Source organism: Alosa alosa, chromosome 4, assembly GCF_017589495.1.
Source record: "Alosa alosa isolate M-15738 ecotype Scorff River chromosome 4, AALO_Geno_1.1, whole genome shotgun sequence".
NCBI classification, from domain to species: Eukaryota; Metazoa; Chordata; class Actinopteri; order Clupeiformes; family Clupeidae; genus Alosa; species Alosa alosa.
The window spans coordinates 5,911,281-5,938,072 of NC_063192.1; the positions used below are offsets into that span (position 1 = coordinate 5,911,281).

The 26,792-nt window shown below is 40.6% G+C and overlaps 4 protein-coding genes across 20 annotated transcripts in view; 1 reads left to right on the forward strand and 3 right to left on the reverse strand.

Moving 5' to 3' along the window:
* Positions 1–902: 902 nt before the first annotated feature.
* Positions 903–10,817, reverse strand: raf1a (Raf-1 proto-oncogene, serine/threonine kinase a). 5 transcript variants are annotated; one of them, XM_048240985.1, is made up of 19 exons: positions 10,536–10,817; positions 10,321–10,409; positions 8,982–9,206; positions 8,765–8,877; positions 8,340–8,442; positions 8,067–8,224; positions 7,627–7,719; positions 6,220–6,373; positions 5,644–5,703; positions 5,487–5,511; positions 5,262–5,371; positions 5,023–5,140; positions 4,815–4,899; positions 4,458–4,637; positions 4,174–4,220; positions 3,932–4,050; positions 3,268–3,399; positions 2,407–2,541; positions 903–1,830 (listed from the first exon to the last, which is right to left on the reverse strand). In XM_048240985.1, the coding sequence occupies exons 3-19, from the start codon at positions 9,180–9,182 to the stop codon at positions 1,690–1,692; spliced, it is 1,974 nt and encodes a 657-aa protein (XP_048096942.1). In that variant the 5' UTR covers positions 9,183–9,206; positions 10,321–10,409; positions 10,536–10,817; the 3' UTR covers positions 903–1,689. The 5 variants fall into 5 exon arrangements, with proteins under 5 accessions (XP_048096942.1, XP_048096939.1, XP_048096941.1 ...); XM_048240982.1 differs by lacking the exon at positions 10,321–10,409; XM_048240984.1 differs by having other exon boundaries at positions 10,321–10,817.
* A 1,411-nt stretch (positions 10,818–12,228) lies between these two features.
* On the forward strand, positions 12,229–16,480 carry cnbpa (CCHC-type zinc finger, nucleic acid binding protein a). Of its 2 annotated transcripts, none has more exons than XM_048242161.1 (5): positions 12,229–12,359; positions 13,746–13,860; positions 13,938–14,003; positions 14,203–14,401; positions 15,509–16,480. In XM_048242161.1, exons 2-5 carry the CDS (start codon positions 13,749–13,751, stop codon positions 15,624–15,626), a joined length of 495 nt encoding a protein of 164 aa, XP_048098118.1. In that variant the 5' UTR covers positions 12,229–12,359; positions 13,746–13,748; the 3' UTR covers positions 15,627–16,480. The 2 variants fall into 2 exon arrangements, with proteins under 2 accessions (XP_048098118.1, XP_048098119.1); XM_048242162.1 differs by lacking the exon at positions 12,229–12,359 and adding an exon at positions 13,541–13,563.
* A 2,576-nt stretch (positions 16,481–19,056) lies between these two features.
* Positions 19,057–21,495, reverse strand: gp9 (glycoprotein IX (platelet)). Of its 2 annotated transcripts, XM_048241599.1 has the most exons (3): positions 21,345–21,495; positions 20,686–20,730; positions 19,057–20,516 (listed from the first exon to the last, which is right to left on the reverse strand). In XM_048241599.1, the coding sequence occupies exon 3, from the start codon at positions 20,513–20,515 to the stop codon at positions 19,778–19,780; it is 738 nt and encodes a 245-aa protein (XP_048097556.1). In that variant the 5' UTR covers position 20,516; positions 20,686–20,730; positions 21,345–21,495; the 3' UTR covers positions 19,057–19,777. The 2 variants fall into 2 exon arrangements, with proteins under 2 accessions (XP_048097556.1, XP_048097555.1); XM_048241598.1 differs by lacking the exon at positions 20,686–20,730.
* A 763-nt stretch (positions 21,496–22,258) lies between these two features.
* LOC125294036 (IQ motif and SEC7 domain-containing protein 1-like) overlaps positions 22,259–26,792 on the reverse strand; it is a 121,298-nt gene continuing 116,764 nt past the window's right edge. For 9 of the 11 annotated variants that reach the window (XM_048242385.1, XM_048242384.1, XM_048242383.1 and 6 more), the window contains one exon: positions 22,259–26,252. In XM_048242385.1, the coding sequence (XP_048098342.1) occupies positions 25,545–26,252 (708 nt within the window). In that variant the 3' untranslated portion in view covers positions 22,259–25,544. The remainder of the gene's footprint in view (positions 26,253–26,792) is intronic. The other 2 variants (XM_048242390.1, XM_048242391.1) reach the window with 2 other exon arrangements.

Genomic DNA, 26,792 nt, shown 5'->3' on the forward strand with positions numbered 1-26,792 from the left:
ATATGCATAGAGAAACTGCCAGGTCAGCAGACTCCCATGACCTAACATTTTCGTCCATTCTGTTTGTGTTTTTTTTTTTTTTACATTTTATTCACCACGTTAACCATAATGACAAATTAAGGGAGACCTTTCCCAAGCTATTTATACAACACTATCACTGTTTAGGCCTGTGTGGTAATGTCCTAATTCACATAGTCAGCTGAGGCCACCCCCTCCCTTAGCCTCTGTGCTGCTGACTTATTCAATCAAAAGACAAGGCTAATGACAAGCATCCCCTAAGAGGACTAGAGAAGCTAACAGCAAGAGCAAGAGTCCCAGACTGCAATTTTTACCCACTTGCTTTGTCATCAACACACACCAGCAACACTTATCACTTGAGACATAAATGACACCACCATCAGGAACCAATGTTTTTGTTGTGAAAGATAAAAAAAAAGTTTTTGAAATCATCAGACGATGTTTGGGACAGACAAAATAATAGCATGTTTCCCAATATTGCTGTGTCTTCAGTGCTATCTCAAAATCTTTCTTTCAGATATTATAACGCATTCATTTATATTTCAAAATCTTTCTTTCAGATATTATAACGCATTCATTTATATTTCAAAATCTTTCTTTCAGATATTATAACGCATTCATTTATATTTCAAGATCAAAGGTGCCCTGGCTGGAGCAGAGAAACAAGCAGTACAGTGATACTGTTGGAAAATAGGATCTTTGTCATCCTTTGAGAATTGGATCACAGGAGTAAGGCAAAGGCTAAGAAACACATAATGCACCTTTAACCATGTTGTGGACTCGACCGATTGTGTGTGGTAGACATTACTCAATGGGAGTGTGAAAATATGCCACTCTCCCCTGGACGTTCAGTTTTAATGTTACATAACCTCACCACGCAACAGTGGAATAAAGTGCTCGAGTTTTATTTCCAAGAAATACCCTGGAACTAATTTCAGCACAAACTGCTGATTGCATTGTGAGAATCTACCAGGCAAAAACAAAGAAAACAATGAACTGCAAAAAACATGAAAGCTGTTTAACTGTGATATTTACTGATAATTAAGATTAACTTACTTTTTTATTAAAATAAAACATGATCATTAAACAAAGATCTCCACATTTTCAAAAAAGAACCCTTCAAAAACAGTACAGGACTGCTAAGTGGATTTAAAAAAAAAAAAAACTGTTGCTGACCATCAATTGTTATATTAACACCATTTTATGGCCAAAAAGAACTACTTTATGAAAATCACCGTGCCCACTTGACATGGACGGCAGAGAGAAAGAAAAAGTCAATTTGTTAGTGTGCACGGTGATTTGAATTTATAAGGGCACAAAATAAATCTGCTCCTGAACAGTGAAACGGAAACAATGCTTCCTTCAGTCCCCACGGAGGTCATTTCTGCTCCTCTGCTGAAAGAAGACAACTTCTCCTCAGCCATAAGGTACGAGGGGGAGACCAACCAGTGCCCTCGACGGCCACCAAAAGACCAAAGGCAACTCCTCTTTCTCTCTTTCTCTCTCTCTCTCTCTCAAAGCGTTCCCTTCATACATCCAGACGTCCACCTCAAGGCCATGTCCTCCTCTGTAAGCACATATTGTGAACAGCCGTTCAGCGGACACAGTTCTTGTCCGTCCGTCCATATGTCCATGGCTTAACAGAGGTAGACATATGTCCTAGAGTGAGCACTAGAAAACAGGCAGCTTCATGGAGGTCAAAGTGCAGGAGTTTATGTCCTCTGTCTGCGAGGCTCTGTGCAGTGAGGGCTCGGAGGCACTCCGGTTGATTTTGGGAAGAGCATGCTGGAGCAACTCGATGGACGACAATATCTACACAGGCCAACAAAGAAGACCGAGACGGAGACCGGTTAGAGCAGAGAATGAGCACTATAATATAATTGTGAATAATAATAATATTCAATGCAAAGTTTAAGTCTGTCGAAAAACACTTGGCCCCTTTTAGTGCCAAATGTATTCCAAATCTCATATCCATGAAGAATGTACTTAGCTCTGAGCCCAAAATTCTTTCATGCAATTAGCCTGGAAATCCTAGCTCCTAATCTGTCTGAAATGGTTCTAGGGACAAGTTACTCAAGCTACACTGATGACAGGTGCAAAAAAAAAACACTGATTTATTCATATATATATTTATATTCCGAGTCACTTAACTCACATTTATACAGATTACTAAATTCTGCATTCAGATTCCACATTTCTTAATTCTGTTCATGAAAATGAGAATGACTTGGAGTGGCTCTGACACTTTGATATTGATTCCATTAGTATTTAACAAGCGGTATTTTGAAATCTGAAATCAGCCAGGAAGAATATTTAATGGATTCTTTACAGCATTTTGCCATTGTAGGACCTGAATTGAATGAGTAAGTATTAGGCAACCTAGCACACCTGTGGAAAGAGGGGCCTTTCATCCTTGGACTTTTTGATGCAGTCGGCGACGAGTCTCTTCATGGCTTTGGGGCAGCTCTTATACAGCTTGGTGAGGTCTGGAGACAGGTAACCCCGGCCCACCATGAAGATTATCTGAACGGAGAGAAATTATTTCAATATTTACATTGTTTTTTTCTGGATCTGCTGCTATACATGCAGCTATTCACTCACTTAAACTCTATTCATAACGGTTCAGCTTTCAGGACTGGGTGAAAAAGAAAAATGACCATCCATGATAATGAGAAACAGCAGATCTACAGCACAGGAAGAGAAATGAGAAATGAAACATGAAAAGCCCCACAGTGATATCAACACAACACAACACAACACACCAACACCCAAGAGTCTTCAGGAGAGGCAGTCGGCTCCAGTCTAATCCCGTTCTGTACAGTGGCATCCCATCCCGTGGTTGGGGTAGGGGAGAAGATTAAATTACAGGCCTAAATTTAGGTTAGCTCCAGGGCAATTGCTTCAGTGAGACTGGTGGTCCAGGGACCAGGCAAGGAAAGATCCAGGACCAGGATGGGACAGTGTTCCCTGACCGCGTGTTTAACCATCCTGGGCTGTACAGTAATGTGGGGGGCTGAATGAATTGCAGTATATATAGATGCAACATCCTAACAATATGCCTCTTTCACCGATACCATGTAATGCCAATTCAGATATACAAACAGACATGTTTATGTTAGTTTAACTCATTCAAAAGGTCATAGTTTCTCTTGTAACAAATTTAAGCAATTCAATTTAAGGAACAGGAGGCCAATGTAGGTTCATGTACAGAATTTTTCAGACTTGTAACATCGTAGTTGCACTCCTTACCTGATCTCTGTTGGCAATCTGGGAGTACGGGATCTCGCCCGTCATCAGCTCATACAGGACGACTCCGTAGGAATAAACGTCTGACTGGAAGCTGTACGGATTGTTGTCCTCCATTCTGATTACTTCAGGGGCCTAGACAGTCAAGTCAAGTCAAGTCAAGTTTATTTATATAGCACATTTCATACACAGAGGTCATTCAATGTGCTTTACATAAACAAAACCAAACGATAATAACAAATAAAAGCATAGAAGGGCAATATAGTCAAAGAATAGTTAAAAGGTAAAGATCATAATAAAAAGAAAACATAAAACATATAGACAGAGATATAAAAACATTCAATTTGATATGTAGTCAGTGATGCAAAGAACTATAGAATAGTTTCACAAAGCCAAATGGATTATTTTCATAACACTTCATCTAAATGTGGGTACAAAATGATTAGCATGTTGAGAGAAACTAAACATTCTGAACCAATATGATGATATGCAAACAGTTAACATATGATTGGTGCTTTAGTGGGGCTGCAGTAGGTTATAGGAGTACAGCCAGTCAATTGAGGTGTCTCCAGCCTGTGTACTCTCAGCATTTAAATAATATCCATCCCGGTGGCAGCGTATTTATACAATGCATATGCTTTTCTAGACAAAAGCACATGTCACTCACCATCCATAATATGGACCCTGAAGGCTGCTCCACCTGATGGGATCCACTCCATCGAGCTTTCACAGTGGCTAAGCCAAAGTCCCCAATCTTCACGGTCAAGCCCTCATGCAAAAAGATGTCTGAACAACTGCCGTTAAGGTCCTGACTGATAAACTAATCCATAATATTCTCAGGCTTTGTGCAAAGCTCTGCAAAGCTAGTAAATTAATATTTATGTTCAAGACTTTTTTCAGAAAGGATACTGTTAGATTTCATGTCACGGTGGATGATGTTCTTTGCATGTAAATAGCTAAAAAAACAAAAAGGTAACAAAATTATTAAAAAAACTTCCTGCCTGGTGTTAAAAAAACAAAAACAGCAGTCTGCTGTTCCCAAACTATTCATGGCAGGCTCCTGCTTTGACAATGAAAACATTTGATAGAACTCTGAAATTCATAACTAACAATGCAAATACGATAAAAGTTACAGAATGAAAAACAAAATATGCAAAACATTGCAGGGCAGGTTTGAGTTCATTTTGCCTTACTCCATTCCCTGAGCGGTCTGCCTAGCGATGTCAATCAGCTGGAACATCTGAAAGTTGGTCGTCTCGAGCACGTGGAGGTGCTTGTACAGGCTGCTCCCATCGCACCACTGCGTCACAATGGCAAGGTTGTCTTTTGTCATGTAGCCCATGAACAACAGGATGTTGACATGTCTGGTCTTCCTGTAGTCAGATAAAGAAGCAGACAAAAAAAATCAACATTGAAAGATGTGTATAAGAATACCTACAGCAGCCCAAAATACACCATGCTGTAAAGGCCTGGACATATCAGTGAGTGTCTAATGATGGAGCAGTACCCAAACTGTCTAGTGATAGAAGCTTGCTAACAGGGAGCTTTACCGTAACACTGCAACTTCATTACGGAAAGCTTGGAACTGCTCCGGTGTAGGGTCTGTCACCTTTAAAATCTTTACAGCAACATCACCTGAGGGGGAAAAAAAAGACTTATTAGACCAAAACTGCTTGTAAATGGTCTAATATATGCAAGACACATGACATACACATATATGGTTAAATACTCCGCTTACACAAACAAAACAAAGCTTACCATGCCATTTCCCTTTCCACACAGTTCCAAAGGAGCCTGAGCCGATTCGTGACTGGAGCATCACCTCGCTAGCTTCAATCTCCCAGTAGTAGCTGGAGTCTCTTTTGTCCCGTGGCCGCTGCAGACACCAGCAAACGTCAGGCCCCGTTTCAAAAACACCAACATGAACTTCAAGGAGCCTCATTCTGCCGGCAGCTAGATGGTGCTGCAGCCTACTGTCAATCAGAATTTGGACTTACAATCTTGTTTTTCTCCTGAGAACCAAAGGATCCTGCCCTTTCTTTCTGTGCGGGGGCTGGTGGTTTGGACTGGGACCATCCAGTTGGGCTCTGACTTGGAGAGCTTCCACCTTGAGAAGGGGAAATCATTTCCACAGGCTTGAAAATGGGCAATGCCTTCATAGTGTTATAAGCACACCTGTAATATTATTATTTCTGAGAATCAAAAAGTCTAATATGACCTACCTGAGCTATGACCTTGCATTGCATCCTAGAAAGACAAGAGATTTCAAGGTTGCATGAAATCAATAGTTTTCATGTCCTCTTGCAGTACAGCAACTTAAAATGTGTTTCACTCTCTCAGACGCAAGCAGAATAGATTGTGGAGGTGAACAATACCTACTCTTCTCCTCAGGCAAAATCTGCGGCACCAGGAACTAGGTGAGGTATTCAGGCAATCTAGCTACTCGTCATCACAAAACAACAACCAGGTATAGACAAGGCAAAGAAAGGAAAAGGGGACAGGTGAAGGGGAAAAGAGGAAAAGGGGACAGGTGAAGGGGAAAAGAGGAAAAGGGACACTAAATATGGAGAAAAGGCATAAATAATGGATAAATATTATATATAAACTAAGAAATGATTGTTAAAAGGGTGAAACGGTGAAAAAGACAAGGAATTGGAAAACATGTTAATCCTATTGACTAGGGTTACACCAAGAGGATAGAAGAAAAGAGATATTTATGATTGTTGAGATGCATGTCCCAAGAAGCTGAGTTGCACTACAACCAAAACAAAAGATCTGAAATGGTAAGCCACAAAATATTTATAACATTCGAAGGGACAATCATGCCCAATGGTTGTAGCACAACAAAGCTTTAAGGAAACGAACCATCCTCCTGTGAATTTCTAATCATGGGAGGTCTTTGGTAAAAAAAACAACCAAAAGTATGTAAAGGAGCACTCCGTCTTGTGCTGTTACCTCAATCATGCTGCTGTCAACGGGCAGGGTGGTGCTGACCATGTGGACATTTGGGGTGGACGTGGACCTCTGGCGCTGAGACAGAGCTGACCCAGAGGTGGAGTAAGGAGCGGGGTAGTTAAAGGCGTGAGGGGTTGAGTGTCTGTGCAATGAGCTGAAAGATACACAAAGATGAACAATAGGTAAGTAAGACTCAACAGGAGCAGACAATATACAGATGACTGAACCACAGCATCTGAAAGCACATGATCTGACAAAGTGTATCTACAAAATGTTTACATCCAGGGTACAATATGTGAAGTACATCAATGTACAGTGACAACAACTGAGCTTGCTGCACGAAACCGCCATTAGAGTTTCACATCTTGTATGAAACTTTTCAGTCGTTTGAGAGCGTTAAAACATTGACTTCACCACAAACCCAAAACATGTGTGCCCTAACGTCGCACAAACATAACAGAAACACTGTGAGGAGGATGCTCTGCCAGCTACATGCATTTGCTCTGCTTCACTGCACATGGGATGACGCGGATGTCCACCGCATTGTGAAGTGCACAGGCACACAGTGGTAGTGAACCTGCTGTCTCATACATAAGACACGGATGTGCACATGGGGCGCTTATCCTAGTTGCACGCTCATCTCTCTATGTTTTTTCGACAGTGCTGAAACCTGTTGTTACACAAACAAGCCAAAAAGAACACACAGCCTCTACCAACAACCCCATGTGTACACACACACACACACACACACACTTAGGGTAAATCCTTTATTTCTGGCACAGAACTGGATTTCCAATGGCATAATAGCCATCGGTGTGCACGAAGGGAAATAATCCTTTCTGAAAACTAATTTGGCAGAACTACTCTTAAATTGTTGAAGTGTGGAAAGAACAAAACGTTCTTTTCATGCAAGGGTTTCAAAAGTACCACAGATTGGTTAGACTTACAAGGAATCTGTGGACGTAATCAAAAAAGGGATTGTTTCATCTCAGTGGCAAGCACTAATATGCTTTGCTGCTTCTTAACAATGAGTTGAGGGTTTTACTAGCATAACAAATCATGTAATTTTTTACAGTCATGGAGTCATCTTGTAATCTGTTAAATGATCATTTGGCGTCACTCGTACCAAAGCACTACACTCTGCCATCAGTCTTTCACAAAGTGCAATACCCTTTAATATCAAAGCGTTACGTTTTATCACCTCAGTGATAAGATCCCATTCATTTAAAGAGAGCAACAACCAGAGACAATACTGTAATTTTAGAGAGAAATTCTACAGTGAAACTATCTCCAATGATACCATCCCAGCCCTTTTATAATGATTAGAAGGCTAAGTTTTATAGGGAAACAAGAGGACCATTTAACAGAAGCCATGCTGGAGGGTAAGGAAAGACAACCCAAGCTCACCCGCTAGGCACTCTGGTAATGGACTCCCTCATTCGACGGGACGACAGGGGAGGAAAAGATGGGCCACCACTTTCACCGGGAGTCGGGAACAACCTAAGAAAAACACAACAGCATTCTTCACCGGGTCTGCAGCCTGTCAACTGCAACACACACACACCTAAGTCATTTTAAGAAAGTCTGCACCTTCGAACCTTGAACACTCACAATTTAATCTTAAAACTGTTGCATGTTCGGACTGTGATTTGTGTGTCAATTGGCAGTGGTCTGGCCATTACCTGGGGCTAATATCTACATGTATTGTCGAAAACTTCCAAATGCACTGTGGCAAGTCCAGCTTATATTGCTATGACTTATGACTTTAGAAAGTTAAAGTTGAAAAGTAAAAGGTCTTGGCCAATGTCTTTTTTCCATGTTAGGATAGTATGGAGGTAGAAACTAACAGCAGTTGCCTGATGTTACTCCAGTCCACACACATCGTCGGCACTTTGGTGCTGCAGTGCTCATGGAATTTGTAGCCACACGTCTGGCAGCGGAAGCCGTTTAGAAGGAACTTCTGGCATATGTCACAGAAGGCCAACTTCAAAAATGTTTTCCGAACCTGAAAAAGTAAAAGACAGGGAATTAAAACCAGCCAGTGTCTCCACTTTTCCAGTGCTGTGTAAATAAGAAAGAGACTGTTTGGGTGGAGAATGCTTGACATGGGAGAAACTCACAAAGTTGTGTGTCGTAAGAGGAACATGATCCAAAACCTCCACCAGCAGTTCCTCCCCAATGAGTGAGTTGGAGTCTGTGTTCCAATCCATACGAGTCTTTATACTTCACAACACACACAACACACACACACACACACACACACACACATAAACATTTGGCTATTTGGTTTACATCTCCTAGTATAGTAATCAACTTTCAAAAAGGGACGAAGATGATCTAAATCAATGCATGTCTGTGACAATATCAAAACACAAATACAAGCACAAGCCTGCAGAGCTGTGAGTGTTCAGGTACACCAAAGCATGTCTAGACCCCAGAAGTGGGATATTTTCCCATACTCGAATAGTCCAAATGTTTTAATCTACTAAATCAGCTCACAGCCTATTATTTAAAACACATTATGTGAGCCAAGTGAAGTGTTTACCTCCTTTGACCGGGATGGAGCCTATAGACCGCACAGCATTCTGGCTGAAGTCCCCGAACCTTCAGGGCCTTAATGAGGCAACTATGCAAAGTCATGCCAGGCCGTACATTCACCTTTTAGACACATAAAACAATGCACTATATTATTCAAAGACACACACACCCACACACAGGCTTTGCATTTGAATTACAAGGATATGGCAGTCTTTTTGACTTACTACGGTGCGTTGCTGGTTGGGGAGGTAGACTCGGATAGTGCTGCTCGTTTTGGAGTCTGCGATTTTGCCGTCATCTGATGCACGACGCTGATATGGAAAACCTTGGACCACGGTGGGAGAGGTACAAGGGCCCTCGAACACAGAGTCTTTTCCTCCAAGTCCATTGCTAAGGGTCCTCCAAGCTCCTTGTAGGTGCTCCATTAATATACTACTATGCTCAATAGCCTGAAGTAGCAAAGCAACACAGAAATAACACCAGTGATATACATTATATAACTAGATTTTCATGCCATTTTCTCTTTATCGATTAATATGATGCATGCCTAAGTGAAATATTGAATGCAATAGGCTACATTCAAATACAATAGGCGAACATATCATAACATTACTACAACAAATAAATGTTATTTGTTATAGCATATCCTAAAAAAATAGTTAGGCCTAGTAATCACTGCAATCTGGAGTAAGGACAATTTGGCTAATTACAGAGACGTTTACTGTTGCAATAGGCCTTTTTATTTCCCGTCTTCCAACATGACCTTCTGTCATATTCGACTCAAATTCATACAGTTAAACACATTATTTGCATTGTTATGGAGGCTGTATCTCGTGACTGTGATATGGAAACAAAGATTCGTAAAAACTCAAGAAAAACACAAATGCCTTATACGAAGGGATAACACAAATCTGTAAAAAGTAAAACAGCACTAGCCTACTACTACACAAATCTCCGGAACCAGCGCATTAGGCTACAAAGCACGAGAGCGAAGTAGACGTTACAGAACAAAACACCACGTTCATCATCATCATGATTAGGCTATCGATCAGCAATCTATGAGCCGAATTACTCTATAAAAGATTTCAAAACACAACAAACGACTACTGAAATCCACCGAGCGATTAAGAGTCACTTGTTAGGATCTGCTCGAAACCACAATAGCATAACCTTCCTAACAGACGATCTGAATTTGGCCAATTTTTCACTGGAAACATGACAAAACAGGGAAAATGACTCATCCTTAGATGTTTTTACTTTTTAATTAATTTTATGATATATTGCTACATACCTATTACTGCATCCAACAGCCAATATGATCGTCTGTCTGCATTTTGAACAATGAAACACTGTTGCGGACTGTTGACAGTGTTCTAAAGGCCCTTTTTTCCCCTTACGACCCAAACTCCTACATCACTCCAAACAATGCAATCCAACTTTTGCTAAACCGCGACCAGGAAAATATTTTCTTTCTACGGCTACCATGTAGCGAAAGACGGAAGATGAATATGCATCGCCCAACAAAGGAACTTAAAGGGCATACCTCTGTCAATGAACACTTACCAAGCAAGGCTGAAAACTTCAGCTCCGCCATAACTTGAAGAAAAAGTGGAGACGCGATGACATCATCATATTGGCTAATTCGAACAGGCCTTTGCGGACAGGGGACAGCGGACTGATTACTGTCGATTGACTTTTGCGATTACGATGTTTTCAATAGCATATCCTAGAAGCGTATTAGATAAAACAATTAACATTAAGTTGTCAAGAATACGAACCATTTGGGTTACGCTTGATGACAGCCTATCAGGCTTCAGCTTCCCATATGTTGGTTTCCATTGATCACGTCGAAAGGGCGAAAAAAAAAAACTAACACCTTTTAGGAGTCACGTGCAAGGCGGCTAGCTAACATTGAGCCCACCTCTCATGTTTTGAAATCAAATGAAAAGCCAACTGCTCGTATATATCCATTCCTGTGTTTGTTTATGCGAGTGGTCAGTCTTTTGAATGTGCAGCGAATGAGGTCTGAGTTCCAGCGGTCGTCTGACGCCATTGATTGAAATTGGACCCCCAGTCATTCCAGCTGAGAATTGCGTTGTGAATGATTAAATAGAAATGGTGAAGCCTCAGCTACGTGGTTATTGTTAATAAAGGTGACATAGTCTAGATTTTTCAAATCTATAGCCAGCCATACACTATAAACAATCTATAGCCATTATTGGAAGCTTAGCCTGCCTCCAATCAAATTGAGTGTCTCAATTTTCTACACTAGGCCTACTGTCAATTATTTGGTGTCCGATTAAAATGGGCACATTGATTGGTACAGAGACTTATTTAAACATATCTTTACAAATACATAGTTGTATACAAGAAAGCACAAATAGCCTAATTTCAAGGTTCTCCATAAAATGCAGCCTACACATAGGAAAAATAACAATGCAATGTTTTCTAGGAACCTTCAGAGGTCTGACTATTTCCCATTTCTAGTCAAGTTATTTCTATAGGTTATGTAGAATATACTCTACCGGTCGGAAATGTCCATTCCACTCCATTATAGAAAACAGACTAGCTGTGATCAGTTGCATTCTTTTTTAATCAGGGCAGTAGTTTTCAGATGATATTATGTGCTTACATAATACATAGTAAACAGAATGTGCCTTTGGAACATTGGATGAATGATTGCTGATAATGGGCAATGTAGATATTGCATAAAAGATCAGCCATTTCTTTCTGCAACAGTCGACTTTTAAAGTATGATAAAGAAACACGTTCTTCAGTCCGAACTTCACATTTTCACCCATATTTTGTGCATTTTGTGTATTTTCAATCAAACTAGGTCCCTCAAATGGTCAACAACAAAAACTCATGCACAGAGATAGCCTAATAAATGTTAACAATTATTCTTCAAATAGGCCATATAAAAAACACTGCACCCTTATATGGTGTACTATTCAGTTTGGCCTAGTTGGTTTCAGCCTGCTTATTTGCTTCAATCCAGTAGGCAAAATCGATCTATCTATCTATCTATCTATCTATCTATCTATATATATATATATATATATATATATATATGTGTGTGTGTGTGTGTGTGTGTGTGTCCAAATCAATGAGTAGACCTAGTCCATGAACCATCAGGAATATCACTAAGCAACATGTCTGGGTCAGGCCTACTATATGCCTTGGGGCCTACTGCTACTAGACCTATTAACGTTTCGAACGACCAAGAATTTCAGTTAAAAAACTAATTCTGATTGACCAAGTATCAGTTAATTAACAAAAATACAACTGTGAGCCTACACCTTGCCAACTTAGAGTCAACTAAAAGCTTTTATAGCTGATTGTCAGAATAATAATTATATAATATAAAAAAGGGCGAAACAAAGTTCCCCTCTTATCTGTGATTTGACACTTTATGGAGGTGGTGTCCGTCAGCATTTGTTTGTCATAGGTTAAAGGAAATCTACGTAGGTGCTCCTTCAGTAACCTTTGACTGGTTAGATGTAACGCCACTCCAAAGAGTCATGCGCAAATCGCATGTGGCGCAAAGGGAGAGAGGAGGAGTAAACAGCAGCGAGTCACGTAGCTAGTTAGCCTTCAAAAAGGTGAGTGCCACATATGTTCTTCTTTATTAGCATGGATAAAATGTTAATTTTATGTTGTCCGATTCTTCTGTAAAACGGTTATGAGTTGGAAATATAAAATGTACTACATCAGATTTCCATTAGCATTTTGAGTTGGCCTTGTGGCCCATGGTAGCAGCGCGGGAAAGCAGTCTTAGTAAAATGGAGTTAGGGTTTGATCTTATGCATCACAAATTAAAAATGTTCACGTTTTATTTTCCACGGGTGTAGTTCGAAAGCAGCTCGTTCACGTATAACGATGGTTGATCCTGTACAAAGTGTAATCCAAGTATTCAGCTATCGCTAGTTAGCGTGCTACCATTAGCTTTGTCGATGCGGCCCTTAAGTGGTTGGAGGGCCAAGGTGCACATCCCTACTGATACCATATGGCTAAGCGACATAATGGCCAAGCGAGTTTTGCTGCTGCTCTGCACGTTGGCTAGCACGCTAACGTTAGCAAATAAGCTGAAATGAATATATCAAGACAACATGGTGTCGCTAGGCTAACTGCTTTGCGTTTCGTTTAGACGATTATTACCTTACTATATTTCGTGCATCATAAGTTTTACAGTTCCGAAAATCAGTATTATACGTTGAGTCCATGATAAGTCAACGTAGATACTGGTTTATCACAAATGGTACTTATCTAAAATCCGACGACAACTGGCTAATAAAAAATAATACCTAGCATTACCTAGCTGCTGTTGTGCCATGTGTCGTGATTTTTGGGCCTTGTTAGCTAGCTTGCAGATTGCCACACGTGACTTGTATTTTATGAGTAAATTGTGACTGATAGCTTTTTGCTTTTATTTACACGTCTTGTATTACTGGTTCTTTTTTGTAACGGTATGCAATCAAGGCGATTATTTTAATATAAATTGTTGCTAGCTCTTCCACAGGGCTATGCCAGCGGCTGATGGCTAGCTCAAGTTAGCCAACAATTAAGGTTTCCTTGTTCTGACGTTAGTTAATTATGCTGATTTCATTGGTGCACAAGTTAGCCTGGAAGTGAGTAAACTAGTTTACAACTAGTAAACATCCAGTTTGGTAACATTGTTATTTTAAAGTTTCCATATTGAAATTTATATTTTATATTAGTTTATAAATCGGCTCCTAAGCACTTACTTTAAATCTTCATTTTGGTAGCCAGCTATGTCATGCCAAGAGGATGGATTGCCGTCAATAGGTAAGGCAGACAGTAGCTAGCGGATCCCTTATGCTACATTTGGACTGCTTTTGTCCAACTGTCTTGCCAAGTTATGTGTGACACTGTTGCAGTAGTCTTATTAGCTTAGTGTTGATAGAATTCCATTAGTTAGTAAATGTGTGTTACCAACTGACTTTTTGGTGTGGTTTGAATCTTCACAGAGAATGGAAATGAGTAGCAGTGAGTGCTTTGGTTGTGGCCGTTCTGGACACTGGGTTAAAAACTGCCCCAATGCAGGAGGCCGTGGTCGTGGCAGGGGCCGAGGAAGAGGAAAAGGTATGTTTTGTTGTTTTTCTGACAAAAGAATGTGAGAGATGCAATAGAATTTGAAATTTATGTTCTGTTTCTTCTAGATCTTTTCTGCTACCGGTGTGGAGAGCAAGGCCACATTGCCAAGGACTGTGAACAGACTGAGGATGGTGTGTGAGCGCTCTCTCTCTCTCTCTCTCTCTCTCTCTCTCTCTCTCTCAAAACAAGTATAGATACTATTAAAGGTGGTGGTAGTAGAACTTTAATAAGCTGTCCTACAAGGATAAGAGTTTCATTGCCATCAGTGTGAAAGCCTTTCAGTCTTAAAAGTGAATTACTGATGTTCTCTGTGTGTGTTCCCACTTTTAGCTTGTTACAACTGCCACAGGAGTGGTCATATTTCCAGGGACTGCAAGGAGCCGAGGAAGGAGAGGGAGCAGTGCTGCTACAATTGTGGCAAGGCTGGCCATGTGGCCCGGGACTGCGACCATGCCAATGAGCAGAAGTGCTACTCTTGTGGAGGCTTCGGTCACATCCAGAAGCTCTGTGACAAAGTGAAGTGTTACAGGTGACAATTGAAGCCCTTTCTAACCAATTTGCGTTAGAATAATACCTGTTGAGTGGAGCTCTGTGGAAGTTGGCTTTAAGGGGCAATCCTCAATTCCAGCCGTAGCTCTGCGAACAGAATACATTGTGGTTCATACTAAGCGGTACACAATTTTAGGAAATCAACGTCTTGGTCCAGGGTAGGGCTTGGCTATATAGCCAAAAAAGTAAATCTAGAGCTTGTAGCTAGTGTAATGAAACTCACAATTTTAATTGATTTGTTTCCTGTCTACATGAAATAAGACGGCAAAAAGATTTCTTTGTTAACTATATGCTAGTTAGTCATATCGCCTATTTATGCTGCGTTCCATTTATGCTGTGTTCCATTTGTCCTCCTGAGTTGATTACCGAGTTGTTTTCCTGCATCACTAAGAGGAAGTTGCAAATGGAACGCCCTTTGAAGTCGTATCCAGACTTGTCAGCCCGTTCTCACAATTTGTTAACCCAAGCTGGTTGTTTTAACACAGATTCCAAATTACTAGTCGTTTTACAAGACAACTGGTGCATGGCAATAACCCAGCCCCAGTCTACACATGCAGCCTTTAGTATTTGCAATCATGAATAGGTGGCATTGGCCCTCTGTCTGCTAGCAATAAGTACGACACTATAACATGTAACAGGAAAATCTCCAAAGATAGGCTACAAGATGCTACAATTACCAATGTCAAAAGTAAATGGTAATGGAGAAAAAGTAGCCAAGGTGCTTTGTAGATTCCTCTTGAACTCAGGTAATCAACGAACAGTTCCACAATATTCATTGAATGAGATTTGTAATAACACAGGAAGAAACATTTTGTACAGCCAACACCACTGATGGGCTCTGGTAATGTCAGATGTGTTGCCACTGAAATTCGAGTGACCGGAGAGGTAGCACTAATTTTTGTGATCTTTCATGTCGTAGAAAGACTCAAGTTAGTTTGATGTTAGTTTGAGGATAGAGTGTAGTTCGGATTGCTGTTCTGCACTAGTATTAACAGCCTTTCTGCATGTTTAATAACTTGTACAATTAAGTTTTTACTAGTTTAACGACTGTAACGTTGCATAACCAGATGTTTGGTGTGTTTTGCAGGTGTGGTGAGATTGGTCATGTTGCCGTTCAGTGCAGCAAGGCCAGTGAGGTGAACTGCTACAACTGTGGCAAGACCGGCCACCTGGCAAAAGAGTGCCCTATTGAAGCCACCGCATAAACGGTTACCTCTGATGCCCCTCCTTTTTTTCTGATTGATGGTTGGTTGTATTATTTTTCTCTGAATCCTCTTCATTGGCCAAAGGTTGGCAAACAGAGGCTAGTCCCAAGCCAGTGAGCTTCTCGACATGTACAAAAGAAGCAAGGGGTGAAAAAAAAAATCTTTCTGCATTCAATACAAAAAAATGTTTGTTTAGTTTGGTAGAGGTGTTCTGTATAATGCTTTGTTAAAGATCCCCCTTCAACGTCACTGGTAAACAGAGATCAGTGTCATGGGACAAAAAGTGCTACGTTGGTCGTCTGAGCACAAAGACGATGAGTGCCTCAGCAAGATGAACTGGAAGTTAAGGAAGCCAGTACTTCCAAGTTTTTTTTTTTTTTCAGTGGGGAAATGAGTTGGCTTATGAGTTTTTCCAATACATCTTAATCTGGGCCCACCAAGCAGTATGCATGGAAGTGGGCATGAAACATAACAATAATGAAAACACTTTTGGAATATTAAGATCCTAAGTTCTTTTATAAAGGTCATCTTGTTTGCAAGTTAAGTAGACCTTTTGGTTGTAAAGCACTCAAGGTTGAACTTTTTAAAAAGCCAATTTTTGAAAGGTCTGCCTTGGGTGAGAACCTCAAGAATCACAGAATGACTCGTGAAATTAGCAGTTATTTGCAAAAGGAGAATGTTTTCACAGAAATCAAAAATATTATTTTTGTACAATATCACTAAGACTACTGTAAAAATATCATTTGCTTGTACTCAGTTTTTAAGTCGGAAGGAAAATGCAGTTGAAGTCCTAGAACATAGAAATGTAATTTTAAACTATCAATAAACCTGGAGGAGGTTGGAGGGTAAACACATATTTTGTTTGTGCCTGTTTTCTGGTGTCCTGTTTGTTCATTGTCATTTGTTTCAAATGCGTTTTTCCTTTTGAATTGCCTGAAAGATTTACAGAATGAGATCTCAGTGGCCATTCCCCATATTCCAAGTTGTTAAAATATTCTCTTGGGCAGCGTTGTGCGAGGCCAGTTCCAGCAATTCCAAAAATGTGGCGTCACACTCACCATAGTTGAGCGAGGGGGACCTTGTCTTCTGTAGCCTATAGGCTTCTGTTCTGAAGATGGTTAGCTCTGCTGGCATTTGCAGAGTAAATATAGACTGCCCATAAAAAGCCCTTTTGCTCATGGCCCCTCTGGTCATCAGATTTTGAATTGGCAAGACCTTTTTTTTGGTGCCAGTTTTCCTAGTTCATATCCGGTATGATGAGATTTTCCAAAATAGTTTAGATTTCAGCATAGACTGCAAGTTCAGAATTTGGCCCAATGGTCAATCTCTAGCCAACTACCTATGACCATGCTTCTTGTAAATGGGGTATTACTAGCCATGGACTAGTATTGTTAGAAATGATGTGGTGCACTGAGACGAAATTATTTACTAAAGGCAATTTTCAGGTCAAGGGAAAAAGAACACCTTTAAGTTTAAAATTATGTAGACAAGAAGATTTAAACAACGCCTATTTGACAGCAGTGGGAATCATGAACTCACAATCACAGATCATCGCCAAAATTAGCTTACTCTGGGGGCAGGGAAAAGATTTGATTGGATTGCCACAGATCTAGCGCAGAATTCACAATAACTATCGACTGATCATGTTTGCCAAGGGAGGACATGATTAGCGAATGTGTCTGATTTAAACCAAAAGGGAAATCTTGACTCCTAGTTATGCTGTTGAAGTACAAAGACATGGAAGAAACGTGTAGGCCTACTCAGTTTAACCAAAAAGATTGAAAGAGCCAGCTGATCGCCGTGAAGCCTGTTGCGCTGACTCTAAACTGCCACATGTTGTGACAGATGCTACAGGAGCAGCTGTTACCGTGCTTGAATCGCACTCGGACCAGATTTCATTTCTTTGCAATCAAGGTGGTTCAGCTTACACTCGAGTCTGCACCAAATGCAAGGTTACAAGCAGCCTGAGGAAGTAGCCATGCCCTGGTGTGGTTCGTCGTTCATTCCGGTCATATAGGCTATAGGAAATTAGATTATATTCTACATAGTTAATTCGGGCTGTTTTATAGCCTATGCAGATTAGGCTAATGTTGCTCATCTTAATTGACGAATATTTTTGTTTATGCAATGACCAATAGGTGGCGTGTTGTAGCCTAATGCTAGTTACCAAATGACTCACAATCGTCTCCCCTAGATATGGGGTTGGTGTTATATAGAGGTCTGCTATTTTAGGCCTACTAAAATACAGAAACGTTAAAGCTGTTAGAAATACAAACTAAGAAACGAAATTAAACTCACATGTAGGTCCATTTAAATGTGTTCAGAGAGTGATGTAGGCCTACTCTAGTCAAAATGTGTAGGCTTATAGCTAAGTGAGTAGGCTAAAATATTGGCTAATCTTAAAGGCTAAGTTGATTGAGTTAAAATTCACACAATTCTGCATATTTTAAAGAAATGTACCTTTTACAGTTTCAAAATAAAAAAAGAAGAGCCTGAAGCAAAAGTTTCTAATTTAGACACCCTTGTAACATCACCTAGGCCAAGTATTACAGCTTATACATTTTGTAGCCAGCTAAGACTCGTTCAGTTCTTGTCTTGTCTTCCTTGCAAAAGGCTAGTTTTGTGAGATTCTTGGGCAGTCTGATCTTTTGAGGTGTAGGCCTATTCAGTATCCTCAGAATCGCAGTGATGTTTAGGTCAGGGGACTGATGGCAAAACCATAAGTGCACTTAAGGTATTCCATTGAGGATTTTTAGGCGTGTTTAAAATGATTATCCTGTTGGAAAAGTCATTCTCTTGTAATTTTTCTAGAGACTCATATTTGCTTCCAAAATCGGCTGATATTAAATTTAATTCATTGTTCTACAAGTGAAATGCTCCTCATGCCACGAAGGCTCTGAGGCCAACCATGATCAATCCAACCCTGTATACAGTAGGCTACTTAACAGGTGGAACGGAGTTCATTATTAATGAAATTCGGCACTCTTATTTCTCCAAACACCTTCATTATACCAACATATTATATTTTAACCTCAACACACCACAGGGCTTATATCTGAAATGCATCAAGCTTGCTACTGTGTGTGATGAATTGAGGAAATGGTTGTCTTTGCCATCTTCTCATAATCTTCCTCTGCTTTATAGGAATCTATTTTATTTTCAGAGCGCTAGATGGCGGCTAAGGTACGCCTTTTTGGGACAATCTTAGATAAGTCAGGGCATTTATAAAGCTTTCAAATTTGCATTACCATGGCCTTTTCTAATGATGATTGCGAACAAGCTGTAGTCCCAACAAGCTAATTAAGGTTTAAGAATTTGTCTAAATTTGTGAGCTCAAATCTGTTGGGGTCCCCAGACTTATGCATGGTGCTGCTCCTTTCCTTGTTTCACTCAAAAAATGTAGAAAACAACAATAGTACACTGATCTTGCTTAAACTATTTCTATAACTTTATGCCTGTTGGAGATCTGTTCATTCACAGTAACCATTTTTGTCCAGAAGTGCATAAACTCTTTAACACGCCACACAGAGTGTGTACAATAACTATACAGAACAAATATAATTGCAACATGGAATAACTTCAAAGATTTCATTGATTTACAATTCATAGAAATATGTACACTCATGCATTGGGAAGTAAGCCATGGACTCCACATGACTAGGTCTATGGCTACATATATGAATTGGAGAGAAATTAGCTTTGGTGAACATGAATGACTGTCATTGGACCAAAAATCAACGTGTGTGCTTTGTTCAGCTTGGAACAATGTGTGCATGTGTTTAATCTGCAAGTGTTTGTAACTTTAAAGCTGTACACGTACACACTTGTTGTCCCTTTAATTGTTTTTATTTGTTGTTAAATATGCTACATATTTAACTAAAGATGAGAGAATGAAGAAATGTGTTACCAGGAACAATTTTAGTTCGTTTGGAGTCATTTTCTGTGGATTCTGAGGGCAGAAACCTCTCATATTCACAGTTAATATTGTTAACATTTTTTAAAAAGTTAATGCAACTGAGTCAAAAAAAACTATTGATACAAAACTAGTGTATCAATTAATTATAATTACATTGAGGCCTGTGTGCAAAAGGCAACAAACTAGGTCCAGCAGTATACCCGTATGCATGTATATATATACACTGTATGTTCTTTCATACTACTTTGATCTTTATATTGTGTTTCTTGTGTAAAGCATCAACGATTTGCGGGAGTATTTCCATATTAAATAACGGCTGCTCCAGCTCATCCACCATATAAGCTGAGGAGCTCGCCCCATCTACTCGCTGTGTCCTCATCCTGTGTTTTGGTTTGCGAGACCTGAGCAATTCTGCCTCAAAGCCAGCGTGCTTCTCATAAATCCCAAGGATGTACGTCAAGTCCTTCGCCAACTTAATGCTCCAAAACAGTAACACAATTAGAGCACAGAGCATAAATCCCAAAATGATGTCATATAGACCACCAGGACAACTGTGGTCTGGACTACAGGAAGAGAAGTCAGAATCAACCAGCTCAGTGATGGCTTTGTTCGCGTGGGCATCTGGACTGGCACAGATGGGCATCGTTTGTACCAGTGCCCGGTTCCTCAGGAGCCAGGTATGCAGGTACTGGATCCTGCAGTCACAGTGAAAACGGTTCCCTGACAGGTACACCATCCTCAGGTTCTGCAGTGTGTCAAAATACCCAACTGGAACACCCGTCAGAAGATTGTTCTGCAGATGGAGTTCCTCAGTGTTTGCTGGTACATGTGGAATCTTTTTGAGCTTCTGGGAGCTGCAGTTCACCTTCAGCTGTTTGGTCTGGAGCGCAGAGCACTGACACAGGCTGGAGACGGCTCGAGGACTGGACAGCTCCAGCAGAACGAGGAGCACTATCCCCACACCAGAGAGCATCCTGTGCACATGAGATATGAATTCATAAAATGTGAATATAAAGACATGAAGCATACGGGCACCGTGGCAAAATAGCTTGAGATTTGGCGCACATGGAGAGTGCTTGATGTGTATTTCTAGTTTGCTATTTCACTTTATTGTGTTCTTATTGCATTTCATTTTCAACAAACCGTCTATAAAGGCTCTGTGGGCAGGCTATCCAAATAGAAATCTACCTGAAATATGAATGTATAAATGTGTATGAAAATGTGAAGCATAATGAGCACCAAGATAGTTGGAGATTTAAAACATAAGGACGACAGAGCTGTCACCCCCGATGTCTGTTTTTATTTCGCTTGTTCTGTATATATATACATCTTACATGTTTTTATTTCGCTTGTTCTGTATATATTTATACATCTTATATATATATATATATATATATGTATGTATATATATATATAAAAGATGAATTGTATACAAAGTGCAAGATAAAATGTATTGTAACATTAAGTGAATGCATCAAATAAATTATATTTAACACACAAGCAATTCAGGAGTTACAATATATGCAATCTCACATTTCTAGGTAACTGATAATTACACAACTCTGGGTTTCCAAAATGGAAACAGACTCTAGAGTCTATGTGGATTTCATCTGGGCCAGTTTAGAGCCAGATTCATACCAGGGCTGTCTGATTACCATGCGCTTGACACAGGCAGTCAAACATTGCAGTATAGGCCAGTTTGAGTGCAAACTGCATGTTGTTGATTCAATGTGCGATTGCAATATGTCTGATCAAAATATGAAAACATCTGAGAGACAAATAGGTCTGCAAATAACTCCTACCTTTTAGTTTGAAATCAATGCAAAGATGATCCTCCTCTCTCCCAATCATTCTTATGGTTTACTTTAAAACAATAGCGATGGAAACTGTACAAACGTAGAATTGACAAAGTTGATTACAAAATGCCAGTGCCTTGAATGTTTTCACCACCCACACCCATCAGTGACGGCAATTGGAGAGTGGTAGCACACTGTGGGTCACATGACGAAAGGGAGACCCCTCTGTTGAAGTGAGATAAGAGTATCATCTGCTACAGGACCTTATGAAAGCTCTCTGCCATGGGGAAGCCTTCGTACTGACGTTAGTGTGTGTGTGTGTGTGTGTGTGAGTAAATGTGTATGCAATTGCTTCATGTTAGGTCTGAGTGTGTTTTTGTTTTAGATGTCTTTCAATATCACTTTTTACAAACACTACTTACAAGTTATACAATGCCAAATGCTTATGCCAATTCACAACGCATTTCACCAGTTAACACTATTAAACTGGCAAACCACAGACTAGCTTTTTTTTAGGAAAAAAGTTTGCACACTCCTTGGTACTTTTTTTTTTTGTTTATTTTCTCATTATTTGGCACATGACGTTTCAACCTTGCGGTCCTTCTTAGATTCACTTCAAGTCATGTGCCAAATAATGAGAAAATAAACTCAAAAAAAGAGTACCAAGGAGTGTGCAAACTTGTTTCCTAAAAAAACTTTGTTTGTTTGTTCAGCACCTGGGATGTGCACGTCTCCTTGAAAGTAAACCACAGACTAGTACCTGCACTTAATCAGCCAACTTGGTGTTCCATAGGCCTAATTGAAAAGTATTTTCAGATGAACACAGATCCATCAGTCCATCATTCTGTTCCAGCTGAATTAAGAAATTACAATTCATTGATGTGTGCATGTACTTTTGATTGAAAACCAACAGACAATTATTTAGGTCATATATTTGTTTTATTTTTGCGTTCTCAACATCGTCACAGTCGAAGTTTTACATTGATGAGATATTTTTTTTCTTTAACCACTTACAAACAGAATGCATATTACAATGACAGCACTCTTTTTCCCCTCCTCCCGTCCTGTATGGTGAAGATGGTGTATTTTTTCTTTCGAGCGAGAACAGTAGCAGCTTGTGGGTGAACATGAGCGAGGCAGTGATCCCTAGAAACAGTCCGCTTTCCCGAGACGGCATAGGCCTACTGCAATATCGTCCAACACAGATGGAAGCAGAGACAGGTTAGATTTTTGTCTCTCCCTCTTCAGAGAAGACAGGAATACACTCTTGATATGACTGTGTACATTATGTAATGCTTGTGATATATTTATATATATTTACTGTATATCTATATACATACTATTTACAAGCAGACTTTTCCCACCTGGTCCCCTGATCCATACAGTTGTACCCCCCTGCATTCCCCCATATCCATATAAGATATATCTTGCTTCTCTGTTCAATTATTTACACAACAAGGCCCTTCAACTCGCAGCCTGAAGTGGGGCTTGAACCGAGGGCCTTTTTTACACTATAGATATGTAGCTATGTGAACTGCATGCCGATCTTCAATAACACATAATTTCAAAATGGAACCGCAGGTCACAACTTGGAGAGTAAAAAAAAAGAAATAAAGAAAAAAAGGGGAAGGGAGAAAAGGTCTTTAACAGGCAGAGTTAGTCTGCTCACAGTGAATCAAGAACAGGATGCATTGGTTACATGCAGTGCTTTGTTGGGGCAACATGGCCACTGGCATTAGTTGGAACAACAATACATCAAAGTAGACTTACATGACTTTCCTTCTGTTTTGTACATCATCACCATTTATGATCATAGAAAATAATTCAGAATTTATTAAAAAAAGACATTCAATTGATAATTTCCCAAAGAGAGAAAAACTTCCATACCGTCTACTACTTCCTGTTGTTGTGATATTTAGTTGATATGGACTTAAGATCCATGGTTTGTGAAGACAAGAATGTTAAGATTAAACACTTCTGAGAGCTTTGTGAAGGAACCAACACACCCTGACCAAACATGAACTGTTCCTTGTATACCGCCTAGCCCTGTGAGTTGTTTATTGTTGATGTATTCTTTTGAATAATCATTCATTGGGTTCTGCTTCCTCATCCCTATATGGACTCTGTTGTTCACATAAGAGAAATAAAGATATTGTGTGCTTTTATTGAGTGCAATAAAATTCCACCCTTACTTGAACTGTACTGTATGCAAATGGGAACGCTGCTTGATCATTCATCTGAATGTCTTGTAGGGCAACTAATGATAATCCTATATGGTTCAACACTATGAGGAAAAGTGCCAGACTTCATTTTTTAAGATGATTGCACTTAGTTGCAATGGTAACACTGATTTATTTTAGCAAAAATAAATAAAAACACCAACAATGGCCTCACATCAATAACAAACAACATGCACTTATCACTTATTTGACATTCTGTTGAATTCCAGAAGAGAAAGACTCTCAGAAATGACTTGTCTGTTAAGCCACAGAGAGAGCTATGAAGAAAACACAAAATGAAACGAAACATTGACAAAATAAAATGGAGGAACACTTTCAATGATAGCTTGTTCAGAGAGTTCCAACATGAAATCTAAATAAACATATTGCACATGAGCTGATAAAAATTAATAATAATTCATAGAAAAGAACTAAGAACTAATTTCAGTCACTGGCCCAGTAAGAATTTTGTGCATGGTAGGAAAAATAAGACATTCATATTTATTATTAAATATTTACCCAAAATATTTAATATTAAATAAAAAATATTTGTCTCTTATCATTAATAACTGAAATACAAAACAAAGCAGAAAAGGAAAATATATATGTATAAATCAAGAATGTAGGTACTGCAAAGTTATCGCCAGGGCCCATGTTCTGTAAACGCATGGTAGCACATAGCGTAGCAATCATACAATGTCTTTCAGAAACCAGGCCAAGGCTAAGTGGAGAAGAACACTGAGATTCACAGAACTCCAGTTCCTGTATTCTCTGATTCACTACCCTGAATGTTTTCCTTCATCCTTCAGCATCCATACTAAATTATTATGTAGTATTTTACACCATTTGTAGTACGTGTTAGTGCCATTAGCAGCCGGAGGTATTGCCAATCTATTGCCAATCTGCTCTGAGGCTTATTTGCTTAAGATCTTCAACAAACACAATGCTGCCACTGTACAGTATGCTGAACTCCCATTTCGGTTCAAGGAAAAGCTCAACTCTTGCTTCTCCTACTGATATGAGTCTCACATATATGTCCAAATACACCCGTGACCATATAGATTTGACATTACTCTGAGGAAACTCAGCCTTTTTACAGTTACAATTATAACAATGGTTGCAACTGCAAGTATACTACAAAATACTTTACGCACAATATACTGTACACAAAGCAATCTTGACTAAATAGATAATGCATTAATAGTTGGCACATTTATTTATGATTGCTAAGAGACAACATGAAAAGCTGTCATCCACAGTAAATACAGCACTAGAACAACTACTTTTGTGACTGACTACACTGATGTTAATCTTTTTTCTTTTGTCTGGCCACTGTGAAATGAAAACGTCGCTTTCTCTTGCAATACATTAAATTCCTATAGTGAGTAACATACAAAAAGCACTTTAAATAAACATAAAATAAACGAAAAACCGCTTCCAGAAACAGGTGAGAGTTAGAAGCATCTGACGACCATGTTCCATAGGCCAACTGTGCAACACGGTCGTCACCTTTATACACGCCTTTCCCACCCGTCCTCCGCCCTGGTGGACTGAAGGGAAGATGAATGAGTACTGGTAAAATGGAAATGTGAAAATGCAATGTTGCTGGGGGAGCAGATGTTAGTTTTGGTTGAAGGAGGGGCTGAGTAATGCACACTGCTGAGACAGGGGACAAGAGAACACAACTGAAGAAATCCAACAATGATAACATAAGAGCCGGCTAAGGGAGCATCCTTTTGGAGAAATGAGGCCAGTCAGGTAAGAGTTGGAGTAGTAGTAGGAGTCTTTCTTTGTTTTTGCTTTTTTGGGAAACCTGCACATTATGCAGCTGGTAAGAGCTCCCCCTGCTGAACAGGAGGAGCAACTGCACCACAGCTGCAGCTCACAGCGGCCCGGTCACTCACTGTCTGTCTGTCTGTCTGACATGTCCATCTGACGCCCGACACACGACACTCAACGCGTCATTCTCGGCTCCAGCACCAGTCTGTCAGACCACAGTGCTGATGCCGCTGTGTTTGGTTTTGGAGTTGCTGGGCCCTGGGCCCGCAGGTGCCCCCTGCTGGCCATGGAGGTGATGGTGGTGGTGGTGCGATGACGAGGACGAGGGCGGCGCGTGCTGGGAATGCGAGGAGTGCGACATGTTCGACGTGTGCTGCCCGTGGCCCGAGTGACCGTGCGCGTGTGAGTGCGCGCGCGCGTGTGTGTGTGTGTGCGCGTGTGAGCCGTAGCCCGGGTACTGCGAGGGGGGAGCGTGGGAGGAGGAGGAGGAGGCGTGAGAGGACTGCTGGTGGAAGAGGTGTGAGTGTGACGATGAGGACGGTGGGGCCTCCCGCCGGCTGTGTGAAGAGGACGACGGCGGGTGGTAGTGGTGGTGGTGGTGGTAGGGCGGAGGGTTCTGCTCCCCCCTGTGGCTGTAATGTTGGTGGTGTTGGTGGTGGTGCGTGCCGTGCCCCTCCGCATGCGCCGTGTGGTGCAGGTTGGCCGGGTGGGGCGTGTGCGCGATCAGGGTCGGGTGGGACGAGGGCGGCGGGGGAGGGTGGCCCTGCGAGGAGGAAGAGGAGGAGGACTTCCCCCGCCGACTGCCGAAGAGGGACCCCAGAAGGGAGGAGGAGTTGGGGACGGGCGGGTGGCCGCGGGAGGAGCACTCGTGGGCGGTGACTCTCCGGCGGATGTGTGGGCTGCTAATGGTGGACCCCTGCGGGAAGAAAGAGGGACGATGACAGACCCGTCAGTGCCGTCCGTTAAGACCCCTCCAGAGGCAGCTGGCCTCAGCCTAGCGACTGGAACCATTGCCTCTGAGGGAAGAGGTCAACAGTAACACTTGCAGAGAGGGATAAAAGGTTGCAGTGCATGCAAAAAGGAACATAACCAATTGATCAATGCACTCTTAATCAATTCATGTGACCGCTGATGGAATACTAAATGAAAAAAAAAATCCACTGCACAAGTAATGGCAAAGACATATGAAGAAATCTCAATATTTGCAATAAATATATTTGTCAATATGTAAGATGTACATGGTATACAGGAAGTAAAAGGACTCATACACCTACATATAATGTGTAAGATTTTTAGGTGTACAGGTTGGTGACATGTTAGCACATCTGTACAATACTAGCTAATTCAGACCCTGAGAGGAAGTGGCATGAAGCAGGGTGTATGTGCTGAAACATTATCATCAGGTCCTTTTATTTCCTGTATGCAGATGACTTTCTTATATCGATCTGATGTTTGT